Source organism: Neopsephotus bourkii, unplaced genomic scaffold (genome assembly GCF_033783945.1).
Source record: "Neopsephotus bourkii isolate Nb327-2 ecotype Australia unplaced genomic scaffold, CSIRO-AGI_Nbou_v1 NB_1388, whole genome shotgun sequence".
Taxonomy (NCBI): domain Eukaryota; kingdom Metazoa; phylum Chordata; class Aves; order Psittaciformes; family Psittacidae; genus Neopsephotus; species Neopsephotus bourkii.
Genome location: NW_026901866.1, coordinates 5,498,365 through 5,516,411, shown reverse-complemented (window position 1 = coordinate 5,516,411; position 18,047 = coordinate 5,498,365). Strand labels below are relative to the sequence as shown.

The following is an 18,047-nucleotide window of genomic DNA, read 5'->3' as shown; positions in this document are numbered from 1 at the left end:
TTACTTTTCCAGCTAAGAGATCTCTTATCTGGGATGTAATTAAAACTCTCCACTGTTGCTCAAATGTTAGATACTTAATATTCTTCTTTGTCTCCCATTAGTATTACATAGTTTAAAGCTATCTCTGGTCAAGGAGCATAAAGTAGTTACGCATAGCAGTAATGGACAGGATTGTTTCAAGCTAAGTACAGCATGGACTAGGTAAATGGGAGACAAAGGTAAATCTATGACTCTTATTACCTCACATTCCTATGACAAGTCTGCTTATCGTGCCAGAAAATGGTGCAGAGTTTTCAGGGGCTGTAGGTTGCTGGGGCACAAACAATTCATTCAACTCTTACCCTCCTTGGCTGCCTACAGCAAACCTTACAGAAAGAGAGGCTGCAGTCAACACAAGTTTTCTTGTGCTTTCATTTCATACCAACAACTTTTTGGCAAGCCAGTATGAGCTCATCAGTATAGCTAAGTAATTGGGCTAGTGATAGCAGAATTAAGATAATCAAGCCAACCGTGAGAATTGTTTAGACCTCCATGGCAAATGTACATCTATGCAAAAGAACTTGTTGCTGTTGCATGCTCCATTTAACATACTCTTTCCTACTATGTATTTTGTTTCAGTAAATGTCACAAGCTGAGCTGTAGCCACATGTCTCTGACTATGAGGACTAGTAGGAGTTTTATGATGGATATTCTACGATAGGTGCATCCCATTAGTGTTATGTTTTATTGGTGACAGCTAACCATCAAACTCATCCATGTACCAGACTTGAAACAGTGAATGTTTTAACTTACTGACTCCAGTCAGATTACACATGTACAAAACTTTGTTAATCACACAAGTATTTGTTTTCAAAGGGTGAGATTAGAGCTCAAACTAAATTTAACAGATCATGTAATTAGTTTGAAGTCAGCAAGTTAAAACTCTAAAAATGCACAAGCAAGCTATATGTGCAAGAAGGAAAAGAATAATAGGATTAAAAATGATGAATTTAAGATGAATCTGGATGTGGACATTATAAGGGGCTCCAGGCTAAATAGAAGCCACCAACTGGTCATTGAGGGAATATATTTGCAGGGATCTTTTACATGAGATGCTGTTTCTAAAACTAGAACAAAATAAGATAGACAAACTGAAACAGACAAGTGTAAAGTAACAAATATTATCATAAAATTCAAAATTCTCTGCAAAAATTTTTTTGAAGAGCTTGTGGTGTTTGTTTGAGAAAAAAAATTGAAATATGGGAAAGGTCAGAAAAGAAGGCAGCCACAAGATTAATTCTCCATATTAATTTGTAATTCAGTGAGATGTAACAGGCTTTTTATTTAAAAAAAAGATTTAGATCAGACATTGGAAAATGTTTCTAACTAAATAAAGATGGGTAGTGGAATGGATTCCCATAATCTTTTTAAGCATCTCCATGGCTGGAGTTTTTTAAGGATAGATTAGAGAGACATGCAAGCTGATCTGTATAGACAGTTTTGCCTCAGAGGAAGGATGAAACTGTATGTATGTCTTCAGACCCAACTGTGCCTTCGCTTTTTTTATGGTATTTTTTCTACATGTATTTCATCATTTGTATGTAATGCAATGCCAAACACATTAAAATAAGGCTGCTTAAAGTGTGTATGGAAACAAACTGATTAAATTAATTTTTATGGTTTTCCACTCATTATGGAGTATCATGCTGAGGCAGAATACAAAATGAAGTGTGGTGTGAATGCTTATTCTGGAAAAGCAAAAGAAAAATAATCCAATATTTCCATTTGTAATGGAAAACCTTTTCTGGTAAGAGAACTTGCATTTTCACAGTACTCTTCTACTCTGAGTTTCAAAGTGCTTTCAGAAATGTTCTTTGCATCCCTGAGGCACTTTGTGAGGTGTGACCACATCTGTGTAGCTTCACATTGGAGACAGAAGCTCCAAAATACTCAGTTCAAGATCTAAAACCAGCAGGGCCAGGCCTCGCCTTGCCTCCTTCAGGTGCAGCTCATCCCCTCTTCTGTGTCATGCTCTCTCACCATCACTGTCACTTGTCAACTTCCAGAAATGTCTCTGTGCTTTCATCAGCACTTTAATGTGAGTTACCATCCTGTATGACAGGGACAAGTGTTGAGTTACTGCCCTTTCCTGAGGGCCTCTGTGAACACACCTATGAAAAGCAAACAGGTAACAGGGGCTTCTGTATGAGAAAGCATAGGTAGAAACCTGAATTGGCATAAAGTTTGCAACCTTGACTCTGTGCTTTTTAAGTATTTTGAAAAAGAATTATTTAATATTGCTGTTTTTTTTCTGACCAGCTTACATGTCTGCTTTATTTTAACGATAGATACTTGGGCCATACAAGTAGTAGTTGCCGTGCTAATGAACACTTCTCCGTGTTAATTTTATTTTAATTTGGCAAGTTCTCAGAGGTAAATACGTTATAGTAAAACTGTCTCTTTATAGACAGCCATCTGGACATCAAGATAAATCTGTTAAACGTCTCTCTCTCTCTCTGTGTATATATATATGTGTGTGTATATATATATATATATATATATATATATATATATACAAATTGTTTGCCTGGTACTGGGTGGATTTACTTTCTATGAAAACTTTACTTGGCACTAACATGCCTTGTACTGTCCTTCAATACCACACTTTGTGGTGTCATTCTTAGAGGCAACAGCAAAAAATATTTATACAACATAGGGGAAAGAAACTTCCAAGCTCTCTAATAATGAGAATAACCTTAGCCAAGGATATTTCTCTGAGAATTAATAACTAGCTTGGGTTAATGGTCACTGGCTTCACCTTAGGCCCTCAGTTAATCCCTGAACCTCAGTTGTTATTACCTAATTGACTTAGCTTCATTTCATTTTAACATTTCAAAGTGATCTTCCTAAAATCACACTGACAGAGTAACGTGGTCTCTGTAGATGTGCACTGACATGGTTTCAATATTGTTACTTTGTCTCCATACCCTCGCATTGACATTTCATTTTGTTTTGACACTGCAGTGCCACATCTATGGATCTATGCAGATGACATGCGATTGTTCAGATTAGGTGAAAGCCTGCCCAGGAGTGAGGGCAAGGGAACATCTTACGCAGGGACATGATGCCAGCTAAAAGCCACTATGCAGAATTAGTGTTGTGAATGATTGTTAGCAAACATGATTTATATGTTTGTAAAGGGAAAAAAGATAAAATTTCACTTGAAAACTTGCTGGCTTTCTTAATAAAAAGAAATCTTTCCACTCTTAGATCAGATAAAAAAACTAGCCTGAAAAACATGCCAGGTAATGTATTTAAAAAGAGGGGTTTTGATATTACCATTTCATGCTTATTGAGGCTGCAAATAAGTTATTCAAATCTGGTGTCTTTCAATAACATAGTATCCACGTAAGCAATTGAATACTGTAAGATGCAACTCTAAATTGAGAAATCCCTATAAAAATAGGGCATAAAAATGAAGTCTTTTTATGATGTGGAAAAGTTTTTTTGAAAGTCTTTTGAAGTTCTTTGGACCAGCTCTGAAATAATTTTGGTAAATTACTATTGTACGAAACCCATAATTTATAGTAGCTGGCCTAAGCTGCTCTTTGTGTAACAGCCATATATGAAACAATAGCAGGAAAGTGAAAAACACAAGGGGAACTAAAACTGCTCTATTTATTATTTAGCTCATAATTACATCTTCCTTATTTAATCTTTTGAATCCTGGCATGTTCTTAATAATACAGATTCAATTAATATTTACTATACACAGGAGAGTTAGTTTTGAGTAATGCATTTAGACTATCCAAACTTTGTGTAACTTGTGACCTTTCCCTAACCTAAGCGAAGTCTATTTTATACAGATCGTACTAGATAGACAGTTTCTCTATAAATGGTGAAGTTGCTGCCAAGCTCCCATTGTTAGCTAGTTCATTTTTCAACAGGCACACTTTAGGTTCCTATCACACCACTGTAAAGAGCAAGCCCTTGAGGTTTCTTCTTTTGTCAACATAATAAAATGGTTATTTCTGAATAACCTGCAAATCCATCACAAATGGCCCTTTGTGACTTGGAATAACATGATAGCAGGATTTTCTTTGTTTGTTTTTTTGCAGGCAGCCTCCTATTTTATTCCATATTATTAAATGAATACTTAAGCAGCATTTGTCTTAGCATATGTATAACTCATCCTCAAAATAACAAATGCATGGTTCTGACAAGTTATTCCTGCTCACTGTTCACTGTCTAAATGCCAAAGATCCCTTCAGAAGCTAAATGGTGAGACTACTTCAGCTGAAGGAAAAAAAGAATCAAGTTCAATTTTGCTTTTTTTTTTTTTTTTTGTTGACCTTCAAGGACTTTTAATCAACTCTGTTAAACAAGAACAACCTGTAGGATGGACAAGCTCTTGTCAAAACAACTGTGGTTTGAGAACTGAGATCTAGCCATCTTTCCTTTCTGAGACAAGTAGATTTTGGCACAGGAGGAAAGCTAAACCTTTGACATCAACAGACCTTGCAGATGTGCTGCACAAGCAAGGCATGAACATGTGGGAAAGGAAGTCTCCTTAATGAAAGAGACCACTCTAACAGCTATATTCCTAATATTGGCTTTGCCTATTTTCTGGTAGCATGGATGCAGGTTATTATCAGAAACAGAAGCTGTTACTAGAAAACTTAGGACAGACTCTTCAAAGGGGAAACAAGGGCAAATGGGAGGATGCTGAATAAATAAATGTGAAATGGTTAAAAAAGGATGGAAAATTTGAAGGGGAGGATTTAAAGACAGACAAAAAACCCCATGAAAAGTCTTATGTAATAGTAGTCTTAGAGGGTGGAGAGATGCAAAAGCAAATACCAGGACAGAATGACTTTTTGAATGCACTGATGTAACCAAACAGGATGAAAATTATTCATAAACTATCAGTACTATTAATGTGATAAAATATTAATAGGGTAAGAGCAGTAAGACATTTGGTCCTTTTTCTTCAGCTTTAGATTGGAAGTTTTATCCTGCTCTGAGCTGGCTTCAGGGAAAGAAGAACTCATGCTAATAATGTGGCCTCAGAATACAGAAATATTAAAAAATGTTTTGTCTTTATACTAGTGTGACCCACCATTGTGCTGCTTCTCATTACAAGGAAGTTTTACTTCTCTGTTCAACACAATCACATCAATTCCTAAAGCTCAGAACAGGCCTTATTACACTGCTTGTAAGAGCAGATGCTTGGTGAGTCTATATATGCCAGTGGGAACATCATTCAGTGTTATGCACGCTTCTGTTTTCTGGCTAGGCGTAATTCATTAGCAGACTCTACAGAATATTCTATAAAACTGGATTTGGCTTTAATGTTAAGGTTCTAATGACTACAGCATTATTTAAGAAAATAAAACCAACAAGCAACTCGCAAACAGTAGTCTCTTTAATACTGAAGTTGCTGTTTACATATGATAAACAGAAAAAAAATACACAAATGAGGGTTTTTTTGCAAGACACAAGTAGGAATAACAAATAAGAAAAGACTATGTTCTTTCAGCATTTAAAATAGTGACACAGAATAATTTTTGTGGTGGCAAAGCTTGTTCAATGTAATGAAATTAACACAGTATGTATGCTTTTGTGACTTATTTCATCCTCATTCTAATACAAAGATGCTTAAAGGGGGCAATATATAAATATGAGGTCAAAGCTTTTATTAAAGACAGCTGTATTGCTTTCCAACCTGTTATGTCATGGCATTAGGTAGAGGAATAAACAAACCTAACCTGATTTATCTGTGTGTCCCCACATAAATTTGTTTAATGTAAAAAACAAAGCAAAGCTTTGATGGAGGTTGAGCAGGATTTTCAACATCTGTGCAGTTAAATTTAATTTATTCAAAAAGAAAAACCAGCATTACTGCATCTTGTAAAAGCTGATTTAAATGATTTCATACAACAGAAAGCATATGCACTAGCTAAAACAAATTCGGTTTGTCCTTCAAACCCATTTCACTCAAACAACCATTACTTATGAATTTTCTACTACAATAATGTTTAGCTATTTCTTTTTTATTCTCTTCTGGATTCACACAAACCCCAGCCCCAGGGGCAGCAACATCCTACATGCAGCTCCTGTGTAGCATCAGGCAGGTATTGCTTCTGTGTATCTTTATGGGCAGATCCTTAAAGCTGGTTAGGCAAAATAAGCTAAGCACAATACCTTAAATAGCCGAACAGGAATGAATTACAGCTGTAACAGGTTTATTTTTTAAATAAATCTTTCGACTATAGCATGTTAAAACCTAGGATAATAATCTCTATGCAACAATAATTCACTGTAGTGGAGCTATACCAGCTTATCTCTGCAGCAAGGAACAGAGTACTAGGAAGACTAAAGAAAGATTTTTTTTTTTTTCCCTGAAAATTAAAGATTAGTCAAAATGATAAGCTCCTTTCTGAAACATAGCAAACAAAACGAGAACTAAAAGTTCAAAATAAAAATACTTCGCATGCATCTGAAAACTATAGCTGAAAGAAAATGGAACAAGATTAATACCCTTTTAAGTCAAGGAAAGACTATAAAAAGCCTGCATGTGATTTTTGAAATCATACAGGCGCACAGAGTATCACCTCAGCTGCAAAAAGATGATGAATATGTACTGTAATGTTTTAAAAACCCTTTCCTTATGGAAGAGGTTATCAACTTGTGCTTTAGGAAGCCTGTTATCACACCTTTAATTCTACAACAAAAGCCATACCTCTGCATCTCTGAAAATCAGAACATGGTGAGCAGATATGCAAAACTCTCGCTGCCTTTTAAAAATATTCTGTCCTTTCTCAAATGCCAGTTAGTGAAGAAAAGAGTATTAGAGTGTCAAGCTCTGTAAGCTGCTATTAAGAAATCTCTGAGAGCACAAACCTGAGGCCCAACACTGCCCCTCTAAGTGTTGATGAGGATGAAAATAGGGTGAGATTGAACTTGCTCAAATCTAGGGAGGGCTAGCACCCACCAAAATGCTCTTCTGCTCTTGGTGGTTTCAACAAAAGCAGTGCTTTTACAAGTATACATAAGTATGGAGAAAACTTATGCTCTACCCAGCACGGTTTCTATAGGCAAACTTTGTATGTCTATTTATCTTGCGGCCCTGATCCAGTAAAAAGCACTGTTTCATCTTTTTTTTTGTTGTTGTTGTTTGTTTTTGTTTTGTTTTGTTTGTTGAACACCAGGATGGTAATCTCCATCAGAAGTAACCCACACAGACAGCTCCTGAACATTGTTCTTGCGGACTTCAGTACGACAGAAAATAGTATGCTACAGTACCTACAGGGGTCAAGACAGATTCCTTCCTTAAAGTCAGTTAAGAGAAAAATTCCTAGGTACAGATTCCCTGGGGGGTGGGCTGGAAAAGACAAACAAGTTATTTTTCAGTTGTTAAACTACTTATTAAAACCCTACAAATGTAACCCCAAACCTCACCCCCCAAAATCCACAAACTTATTTTTTAATTGTTAACTCGGTATTCCATTATTGATTTTAGCAATTAGATAGTGACAAAACACATATACCAATTATTCTCTCAAAGTCTGGCTCTTTACTGTAACAGCTAGAACTTGCACAATCCTATCTTAATCACTTTAGCTTTATGGGATCTGCATTATGTTTTAAGCCCCAGAATAAGTCTTTACCAATTTTCCACATCAGTGTAGGTGTTTCAGTCAGTTCACTAGCACTGAATAAATTTGGCAGTTAAACCATAAAAAGCCACTTATTTTTAAAGGTGACTCCGTAATAGACATAAGAACTGAAAGTTGCACCTTTCAGCCTCTGCATTTTTGTCTTTGTTTAGAATGCTAGAAGAAGCCATCCGGAAGGAAGAAAGATTATGAGTATCTAGAAGCTAGCTGTCTGACAGAGACAGAAATGCTGATAATGAGTGGGTTCTGTCTGTCTTTTTTGGCTGATCACAACAGAGGTCTGAAGCAAAACAGAAACTCTTGATATGTTTGTATAAAGAGGCAGTAGCATAAGGGCAGGCAGCAGGAGTTCAGCTGAAGTTCAGGGCAGATGCTGCCATTAGTTTACACTGCAGGAAAGTAAAATTGCTTCCGGATTTACCTCTTCCTCCCAACATCAGCGTTGAGCCATGCTGTGTCGCAGAGTCACAATGTCAGTAGGAAAGCAGTCTTTTAGCAGGATACCACGCTCACGATGGCAGTCCAGTTCTTCAATAAATCCGTACCAGTAGATGACTAATCCAGGGCCAAATCTATAGAGCAAAAAGGAAAGTTAACTTATGTGCTTGTGTTAGGTGAAATTTAATTTCTCACCTCTAGTTATTCCAACACAGACAGAATGGACCTCCATTCGATTTTCAAATTTTAACCAATGTCAAATCAACATATTTCATTAATGCCTGGTTCCTTAAATAAAAATGCTATTTAGAGGCTCAAACCATCCACATCAGACTTTTTTTTTTTTTTTAATTTGAATACTCTGCACATACCTGTAAGAATACCTATGCTTTAAATACTGGATAACATTCAGTAACTTTGATACATACAGAAGTCTTTCCTGCTCTGCACTTCCAGATTTGCGCATGCAGGCATTAAAATACAGGGACGTATGCAAATTCCAGTTCACGCAAATTACGCTACCATGAAGATAACAATGAATCCTTAAAATACAGTGGCTAAATGAGGTAATTATAAATGTAAAACACAATTCAGAAAGAAATAGAAAGTTTCTGCTGTAACATCTCTGAAATGCGTCTCAGGAATTCCTCAGATATTGCTAACTCTGACTGATCCCCACTAGGCAATCTCAGGAAGTAGCCCCATGGACCATTTTACCCATCAGGAAGTTCAGACCTTCAGGCTGGGTTCATAAAGAAGTAATCACTATCAATCACTGTATACTGTGATATGTTTTGCACATCAGTTTCACGTTTTTCCTACTGAGAGCACTTAATTAAAGGGCAGCGCTACTTTTGGTGTAGTGTTGCAGGAATTTTACAGTGAAATCATAAATTATGAATGTTGGGTTAGTAAAAGGATGTCTAAAAACAGAATTGCTTTCTGTAGTCTAACATTACAGCAGTCTGTACAACATTAGGACAAAAAGCTTTTTCTTTCCTTGATTTATTATATGCTGTAGTGAACTTGCCAAAAACAACAGTGCAGGATGAGCTGTTAGATACCGTCTGTACAAGAAAAAGTTCAATATAATGTCATGTAATGGTTTATATGCAGAGCTGTGCTCTGGACTCAACCAGTATGGTAGCCAATTTTTATTAATGTTTAATTATAATAAAAATGTGCTAGAGGGCTTGCACGGTAACCTAAATGTCCACTTAGCAGACAATACAAGCACTCAAAAACGTGGGTAGTGCCAGACCAGCTTCATTAGAGTGGTTTCTTCCCAACAATGGAGGGAAAACTCTATTTGATGTGCTCATGTAATGGAACAGGCATCAAAGGAAGAGGAAACCCTGCAGCTTCCTCCTGCAGTTTCAATTAGATACGGTAGCTGTTAGCCCAAAACTGCTGCGTAGCGTTGTAACATTTCGGTTTATGGCTACTACTCTTCAACCAAGAAGTGGCCGCAGTTCAGTGGCAAAGTAAATTACTCCTCAGCACAGCTGAGGCAACACAGGCAAGTGTGGATTTTGCAACTGAAAGATGATATTTGGAAGGAGAGAGAGGCTGAAACTCTGAGAAATCCAGTTACACTACTTAATGTATTCAAACAAGTTTAGCATTGAAGAAAGCACAGATTAAGAAGTGGCTCAGAAGTTGCCCAGACGGAAGGACAATGCTGCCTACACCCAATTCCTAAATTTTCGCTGGCTGGCCAACAACTTCATGTGGGGACAAGATGTGCATGACTCCACTGCACTATGGTGGCCAGCTAGCCTAGCACCAGTGAGAAGTAAGTGGCAAGTGAACCCAAGGAGTGATGCTCCTTGTCTCCGGTGAGAGGCTGCAATTTGCTGATGCAGGATGGGCCTACTTTTGCTATTTCACAGACTATGTATCTGTTCCCACATCAACCAAACATAATAAAAGGATAATCTGGTAGGGGATGTATATACGTGCTAACCAAAACTATTTTAAAAGCAAAGGTAAAGCCCCCAGAAGACAGGAGCAGACCTTACATTTCTAGTGGGCTATTTTATGCAAGGGAGAAGCTATGAAATGTCCACAAATACTTACTCATTGTAAGTGCATGTGCCAGGTAAAATCCTCATGCTAATGCTCACCCAAGTTTTGAAGGGTTCATTTTGCTCTGTGTGGCAGTTTGAATCCCCTATCGACCACAAAACAAATGTGGCACTGTGCTCATGTAATTTGAAAAGTTATTTTTTTGAAAAGGAAATTTTCAATAGAATTAGTGTTTCAAGATGCCCCTAAAGTGTAATTTATGTCTTTCTAGCAAATCATCGCAGCTCAAGCATATTTTTTGAGGAATATTTCATGCTTTAAAAGTTACCTTCAGAAATCATCAAATGTGGTGATAAAATTTATATACAAGAACATCTGCATATTGTTAATTGCAGGAGCAAGTACATCTTTAGCATGAAAACATCTATCAATCCTGCTTTTGGCTGTAATGTAGGAAAACTATTTCCTCTGTACTGCATAGTTTGCACTTTTTTCCACTATATTGTGCATTCTTTCTATTATAGCTCTATATCATACCTCTCATATGTATGATCACATAAAAAACATACCATACTTTTGTTTAAAAACACTTAAGTGCAATACTTAAGATCAAAATTAACTTGTTGGCACATTAAGCATTTGCCACTGACTATCAGGAACTCCTGCTGCTAAGTGCTAATTTCTCTCTCATTAACACCCAGAGTTGGCAAATCACAAACAATACCACTGGTTAATTACTGCTGCCTTAATCTGAAAAGACACTTAACCTTTTTGTGTAACGGGATGAGGTATGGAAGTGTAACCTAGAAGTAAGAACTATCCTTTTTAATTTGGCTCCTTCAAAACCACAGATATGACACTATGAAGAACAAAACACAATGCTGTGAATCACAAAGTAAAGCTTCTAATTGATTGTAACTAATCTAATTGATGGTAACGTTTAACAAGTTAGTGACTAACCCTGGTTTACACAGAACAATAAACTAAAACGACAGAATGCTTACCTAGTATTGCCATGGAAAGGGGACCCACTAGCCCTGAGGAGGAATAAAAAACCCCCACATCAAATGCACCAAATGGTTCTAAAACTATATAGACGTGATATGCAATATAGGCTGGGTTATGCCACTTCATATGAAAGACACACAGGAGAAAGTTTAAGATTAATATGAAAATTTAGCTTAGATTGTAACAAACTATGGACTCATATGGACTTTGTTCTTGCTCAGAAAAGTTCTATAAATCCTAAAAATGAGCTTAAATTGTATTTTTTCCTCCATCTTTAGCTCTTTCCCTGAAAAGCTCAGGTGTGAAGGAATCTGTCCAAAAGTTATATGGAGCAGTAGTTTTACCTATTCCAGTGAAACTATTACTTTTAGAACTTTATTTTTATATGGTGTTTCCTTCTAAAGCTGAAAAGAAATCCAAGTAACTAGGGTTTGGTTAATTCCATGCAGTAAAAATTGAATAAATAGGAGACAAGTCCCCTTAAGAATATAAAGAACACAGCAAGTGAAAATTGTCCATGCAGGTTGCATAAGTTTACTTTACAACCCAAAGGCAAATATTTTTTTTCCTAAAACAAAATAATCTTTGTGTAAGTCAAGAGATCATTTAAGAAAAAAATATGGAAAGAAAAAACTAAGTAAAATGTGAACCTGGGTTTCACTTGCCCTCCAATTGAACCAGTTTTGTGCTAGAAAAAAGACTTTTATTTATTTATGAAAGTGGTGTAGTAGGATCATACATATTCTACTTCAAGAGAAACTACTTCTAGTAATGTCTTTTCTTTTGGAATATCTGTGTGGGGTCCATGCTAGCTTCTAAGGATTCACCTAGACACGTGGTTGTTGTGAGTAGATTTTTTCACCATCAAAAAGCCTCGCATGTGGTTTTATGAAAAATCCATTTTCAACACACTGCTCGATACTGAGCAAAAATGTAAAACATCTTGCAGCTGTTTTTAACTAAATGTTCACTTTATTTATTCTCAGTCTATTTGTTATGGATGGGCTGTATGCATCTCAGCATAATGTAAATAATTTTAATTCCAAAAGACTCTCATAATGAAATGCTGGCATATAAATTTTTATTTCTAGTATGCATGTATTTAAGCAAATATTTTATCAAACAGATTCAAATAAGTATTCCTGTTATACGAAAGCATAACAGCCTACTTGGTTGGTGATTTTAATTCTGAAGGTCAAATCTGAATGTGACTTTGAAAGGACTGCATTCCGCTCCCTTGCTTTTTAATGTCAGATCATCAACAGGGCCATCTGAAAAGCTGCCTGTGTTTCCTTGTTTTTCTTTTTAAATATCAAACCAGAGCATTACCATTTGCACATCACTACTTACTTCACAGGAAAAGGGAATTAGAAAAATTCACAAATAAATTATAGTCTAAATCATTTATCACAGTTCCTTTGAATCACAGTTGTGAGTAAAGTGGTTTTACTTGTAGTACTAATGAACCCTGAAGATATAATTAATCCCCCCTATAATATCTAATAAATTTATTGCTTAAGGACTCACAACTTTATTTTAGTGTTCCTGTAGATGTCTCATTTGTGTCGGTGGAGGGAATTTAGATATTTGCAGGGCTAGTCTAGTAGGTAACAACTGCAGACCACATTTTCAAGTAAGGTCAGTTGGCATCGGCCAGCCAGCTTCCTTACGTCTAGACCAGTTTACAACTGCAGATGACACAGCGTTATATATCTTGGCAAACATTTAATAGCTGCTGCTCAGACACTGACTTTGATTAGCAAGAAATTTTCTGTATAAGCAACTACCACAAGGGTAGCTCAGAAGAGTTTGTAACAAGGCATTTCTGCTATTGTTCATTTATATAGAATTTTAAAATCAAATAAAGGTATTTGTGCATGACGAGAGTGCATTTTTAAAACTCTGAAGGCAATTTAAAGATAACTGTGGGTTTTTATTATCCTCACCACTTTTTAAATCCTCCATACACTTTTGTGATTCAGTAACACACACTGATTTAAATAAAACATGCCTTCAAGGCATTACACAGGACCTTATTTCTTTGACTTCACCAAATCTGGTTGAAAGAAAAAGAAATCCAGTACTTAGTAACAAGTTTAACAAGTTCTGATGACATACTTTTAAAGATAATAGGAAACTTGTCCATGGCACTAGCAAGCACTGAATCAAGCTTTGCATGAAAAAGTTTGCAGCATATGGTGTCTCAAGGATCCAGGCACCCAGTTTATGCTGCTTAAGGTAAAATTAAGCAAGTTAAAACCTAATCTGCTTTAAGCTTTGATGTTACAACAGTAATTGGGGGAAGTCTTATTTTTACTGAAGACATGAAAAAATATTAAAGTCTATTAATATTCTATGAGACTCCCATTTCCAAGGAGGTTTTGACTCAAAACTGAGAATTTCTTTTGGGCTGACAAAGGCAGGCACTTCCATGAATGCCAGATATTGAAGTTACATGCATTTGGTATAGAATGTGGAGTTGTTAGGTGAAGCAGAGGTGGATGGAAACTAGTATCAGGTCTCTGTCTCTAGTCACACCTCTCTTGGATATGATTAAATCTTAATGACCTTTTTTTCTTAATTCTAGCTGTCATCTTATCTGTGCAATGAGATTGTTAAGGCACCAGTAGAATAGCAGCATTTCATTAGCCTTATGATTTGATTTTGGCATTTAGAGAAATAAAAAATCAAGCAATATTTATATGGATATAAGAGAATAAATATTTTAGAATTTTGCATAGCAGAGTTTTAAAATGCATATTAATAGAATGCACAAAAACTGTGCATCACTGTCATTAAAATACTATAAATACGACTTTCAGCAGCATAATACATTTTTAATAAACAAATTGTCGAAACACATTCTTCACTTACACTTATTCATTCAGATCTGAGTACTGTTCTCCAGGCAAATAAAGGATTTTTATAATCCTCAATGACAAGTTAGGATTTGTTTTTTTTTTAAATATAGTGCTCATGAAAATTAACTTTTAAAACCTATGATTAAATAACATTAAGGTTACACTGATTTACAAGGATCAAGGCTTTCTAAGTGAGGACTGATGACTTTCTAAGTGAAGAAGTGAGTGAGAAAGAAAATACGTACTGGCTCAATGCAGCTTATCATTAAGACAAGGGAGCCTTGAGTGAACTTTGAATTTCTCAAGTTTTATTGGTTCATGTCCTAACTTCTACTGAAACATATTGTTTACTATTAATAGTATTACAGATGCTCAACTCTCAAAGTGGCTGCGTGTACTTAAGTTAAAATTTTCTCTTTTTTATATTTAGCAACTTCAAAATCAGGTAGATGCTTTGCACATCAGACACTGAGGTTTTGTGCTGTAAAGACAGACCCTTATGTGCTGTGCAGGTGCCCCCTATGCCTGCACTGCAAGATTGGGCTTGATGCACTTAAAATTAACATGGTACTCATACTACCATTTTAGAAGAGAAATTGCTAATCCTTACGCTGCTGGACTGTTTCATGAGAACTTTGGCCAGAGTTTTCTCTGGCTTTAACAGAGATCACTTGGATATACATTTTGGAAAACAATGCATTTTAGCTGCCTGGGAAGTTAGTTCCAGTATCTGTCTAAAAAAAAGATATAATAGACAGTGTTCTAGGTATCTTATGTGGTAATTTGGAATTAGATCCAAGTTTCCCTGAAATATAAGATTCTTGCATCACTTAACTGTCTCAATTCAGGGCAAAGTGACTTCAGGCACTTTGATGATGGGCATAACTAAGCAAAAGAAGCTCAACCAAAAAAATCTCAATCTGAAAGGTATAATAAGCAAATATAAGAAAGCTTCCTATGTCTTTTTTTTAAGTTTCATATATTCTTTGTTGATGGAGAGCATGTAATACTCTGTATTAGTTGTTGCATTTACATATTTGCCCTTTATAACTGAGGGTTAGCACAATGATTTAATGCACCTCCACAAATGCATTAATGTGCTCTTGTTCAAAGCAGCAATACCCTTCCATTGTGCAACATGCAATTTGATGACTAGTTCACTAAAGCTATGCTACTTCTGTTTAAGTTGTGCTTTGTATTTACCAGTTAAGACACTGCATGCAGATGCACTAAGAATGTTGTTGTCATCCAAAAAAGCAGGGAAAAAATGTGACTGCACTACAGAATTATTAACAGAATCATAGAATGGGTTGGGTTGGAAGAGACCTTAAGGATCACCCAGTTTCAACACCCTGCGACAGCCATGGACACCTTCCACTTAGACCAGGTTGCCCAGATCCATGTCCAACCTGGCCTTCAACATGCCAGGGATAGGGCAGCCACAGCTTCTCTGGGCAATGTGTTCCAGTGCCTCACCACCCCCACAGAGAAAAATTTCTTCCTACTATGTAATCTAAATTTACTCTCTTCAGTTTAAAGCCACTGCCCCTTGTCTTATCATTCCATGCCCTTGTAAAAAAAAAAAAAAAGTCTCACTCCAGCTTTCCTGTAGGCCCCCTTTAGGTAGTGAAGGCTGCTATTTCTATATACCATATATTTACACTGGAAGCAATGGTTTCAGATTAAACCCAGACAAAAAATAGCTTCCTGAGGTACTTGCTTGTTACTCAGTTTCCCTGAGAAAGCCTGATGCCATTAGTTCACTCTCCAGAAACTGTTAATGCAAGGGTGCTATTGTTTGATTCTTCACATGTGAAGCTGTGGATCAGTGTTGAGAGGAGTTACTGAGGTTATTTCAAACATTTTGTTAAACTCACAGCAGTCCTCCCAAAGGAATGCTTGGCTGCAAATTCCCTCTTATCCTGGATGACAGAAAACATGAGAAAAGCTTTTGAGTACAGTTAGATTGAAGTCCAGGCAGCATTAAGTGCTGGTCAATGTATGTTGCCATTAGGTGATTAATAGTTGTTTATTTTTAGGGCTGGAAGTAACAGGCCATCCTAAGGCCAGTGCAAGATGATATCTGAATAATCTGTGAGTGCTTCAACTTGCAGCAATCCCTTCTTCTCTGCAGCTGTTTTTCTGGTGACAGCACTTGCCAGAGTGATAGGATATGCCAAGAGTGCATTTAAGAGAGGAGTCACTGCTCTCACAGCAACTGACTTTTGTTTAATAATTATTGTAAAATAGAACCAAACTGAGAAAAGTTGTCCAGCAAATTTTGATAGCAAAAATGCTGATAAATAAACACACTATATACCCATGTGTTTAGCATTTGCTGAGAATAAATCCTGAAGCCAGCATTAAAGGTATCTCAAGAAATTTTGAATGAATTATTAGACAACTCTGTATCTCTGAATCCTTATGCACAAATATACAATAAAATAAACAATGTAACAGATGAATTAACAAATATGAGGACAGCTCATTTGTGCTTCCTACTTCCCAGATCAGAGAATTAGTCCAAGACTGGATAGTAAATAACACTGAGTATCTTCACACAGTGTTGCTTAGCAGTTAACTGCCAAACACACTATTATGCATAACTGACAGGCAGAAATATTTTATGTGTGATGCTGTACTTAAATTTACTCTCTCTCAAACTGCAACTCACCTATCTGTATTAGGCATAGAACAGACGGAAAAGAAAGTACTACGTCTGCTGCCCATTACTGTAGCACCTCACGCCCACCCAGAAGGAAAGAAACACCTCATCTGAACTGGAATATCACTGCCACCTTTGGAATCTGATGGCAAACTCTAACTGTATCTGGCATTCACCTACTTCTAATGCCTGGGGCTTATTAGCTTGTCTTCCAGTTGATACATATACCTAGTGTCTGCAGAACCGGAGTTGGCCCTGCCCCACTTCATTTTTGAAAATAATTTGCTTTTCAGTTGTATTTGGAAAAGGAGTGCATCCCAAGATACGTAAGTCTTATGCGTCGCCTGCAAAATACCGACTGTTTCAGAAGACTATAAAAACATTTCACGTGGTGAAAGGTGGAGCCTGTTCCAGAGACTTTAGGAGGGCACCAAGGCAATTTGCAGAATTGTTATGCTAATTATCAGATGAAATAAGTGCATAAGTGGCGATGTACAAAGAAATCTACTTCCCCTTTTTTGCCTTCTGTCTTTTTCACACATGCACCTGAAAAATTCACAGTGCTATTTAGATTTATTTACAAGTTATTTGTTCTTTCTTAGTATATACCAACACGACTTAATTTCAACTTCAGTATCAGGCACCCAAATTCTCTGCAGGTATAAGGCATCTCTTTCTACCTGATATTTCCAACCTGCTGCCTCATCCTGGAGTAAGATGCATTAACACTTGTCCCTCTTGAAAGAGTAATGATGGTGATTGTACATGTCAACACATAACTGAATTATAACACCAAAGCAAGGGAAACCAATTCGTTTCCTGCCTCTACCAAATGAGATTTAAACCTGCCTTTACCACCTGCAGGAGACTGGCCTAAATGCTAAGCAACAACAGAAGAACTGTAGGATACAAATTTCAAATCAGTCAATTTCACATAATTAAAGAACCACTTAATTAAAGGCTATACACTACGGCCTAATGGAAGAGGCACTCATGCAGGAGGAAGCAAGTCCAGATTATAGTCTCAGTTCTGAGGAAACTTTTAACACTTAAATTGAAACCTCCTTCCTTGCTCCACAGTCATGCTTAGTCTAACAAGCACACCACCTTTCTTGGTCCTTAAATATTTCATGCAAAGGTGTTCAATACAGAAGGCTGAAAGCATAAACTATTATTCTCCACAACAACTTGAAGTGGGCACCATACAAATTTCAATGCAGCAACAATGCAAGCTTGAGTTTTCACAGGCAGAGGAACTGAACCCAAGTCTGCAAGATATACAGATTTTCACTGCCATGTAAGCAAGCCTAGAAGAAGGGAGAGGAAGAATCAAGCCGAAAATGATATTACTCTTGAAGGTTTAAAAGCAGCAGCATATTAGTTGAGATA

At 36.6% G+C, this 18,047-nt stretch overlaps 1 protein-coding gene and 1 long non-coding RNA gene across 13 annotated transcripts in view; one reads left to right on the top strand and one right to left on the bottom strand.

Annotated features, from left to right (window-relative positions):
* LOC133219973 (uncharacterized) overlaps positions 1–18,047 on the top strand; it is a 61,640-nt gene that overhangs the window by 42,145 nt on the left and 1,448 nt on the right. For 2 of the 4 annotated variants that reach the window (XR_009727593.1, XR_009727591.1), the window contains exon 3: positions 2,102–2,357. This is a non-coding gene — a long non-coding RNA (uncharacterized LOC133219973). Of the gene's footprint in view, positions 1–2,101; positions 2,358–4,250; positions 4,287–18,047 lie in introns of those variants that run through there. The other 2 variants (XR_009727592.1, XR_009727590.1) reach the window with 2 other exon arrangements.
* Positions 7,168–18,047, bottom strand: part of CDIN1 (CDAN1 interacting nuclease 1) — a 125,393-nt gene continuing 114,513 nt past the window's right edge. For 7 of the 9 annotated variants that reach the window (XM_061367671.1, XM_061367674.1, XM_061367677.1 and 4 more), the window contains 2 exons: positions 8,080–8,230; positions 7,168–7,284 (listed from right to left, as the gene is read on the bottom strand). In XM_061367671.1, coding sequence (XP_061223655.1) covers positions 8,095–8,230 — 136 coding nt within the window. In that variant the 3' untranslated portion in view covers positions 7,168–7,284; positions 8,080–8,094. Of the gene's footprint in view, positions 7,352–8,079; positions 8,231–18,047 lie in introns of those variants that run through there. The other 2 variants (XM_061367672.1, XM_061367675.1) reach the window with 2 other exon arrangements.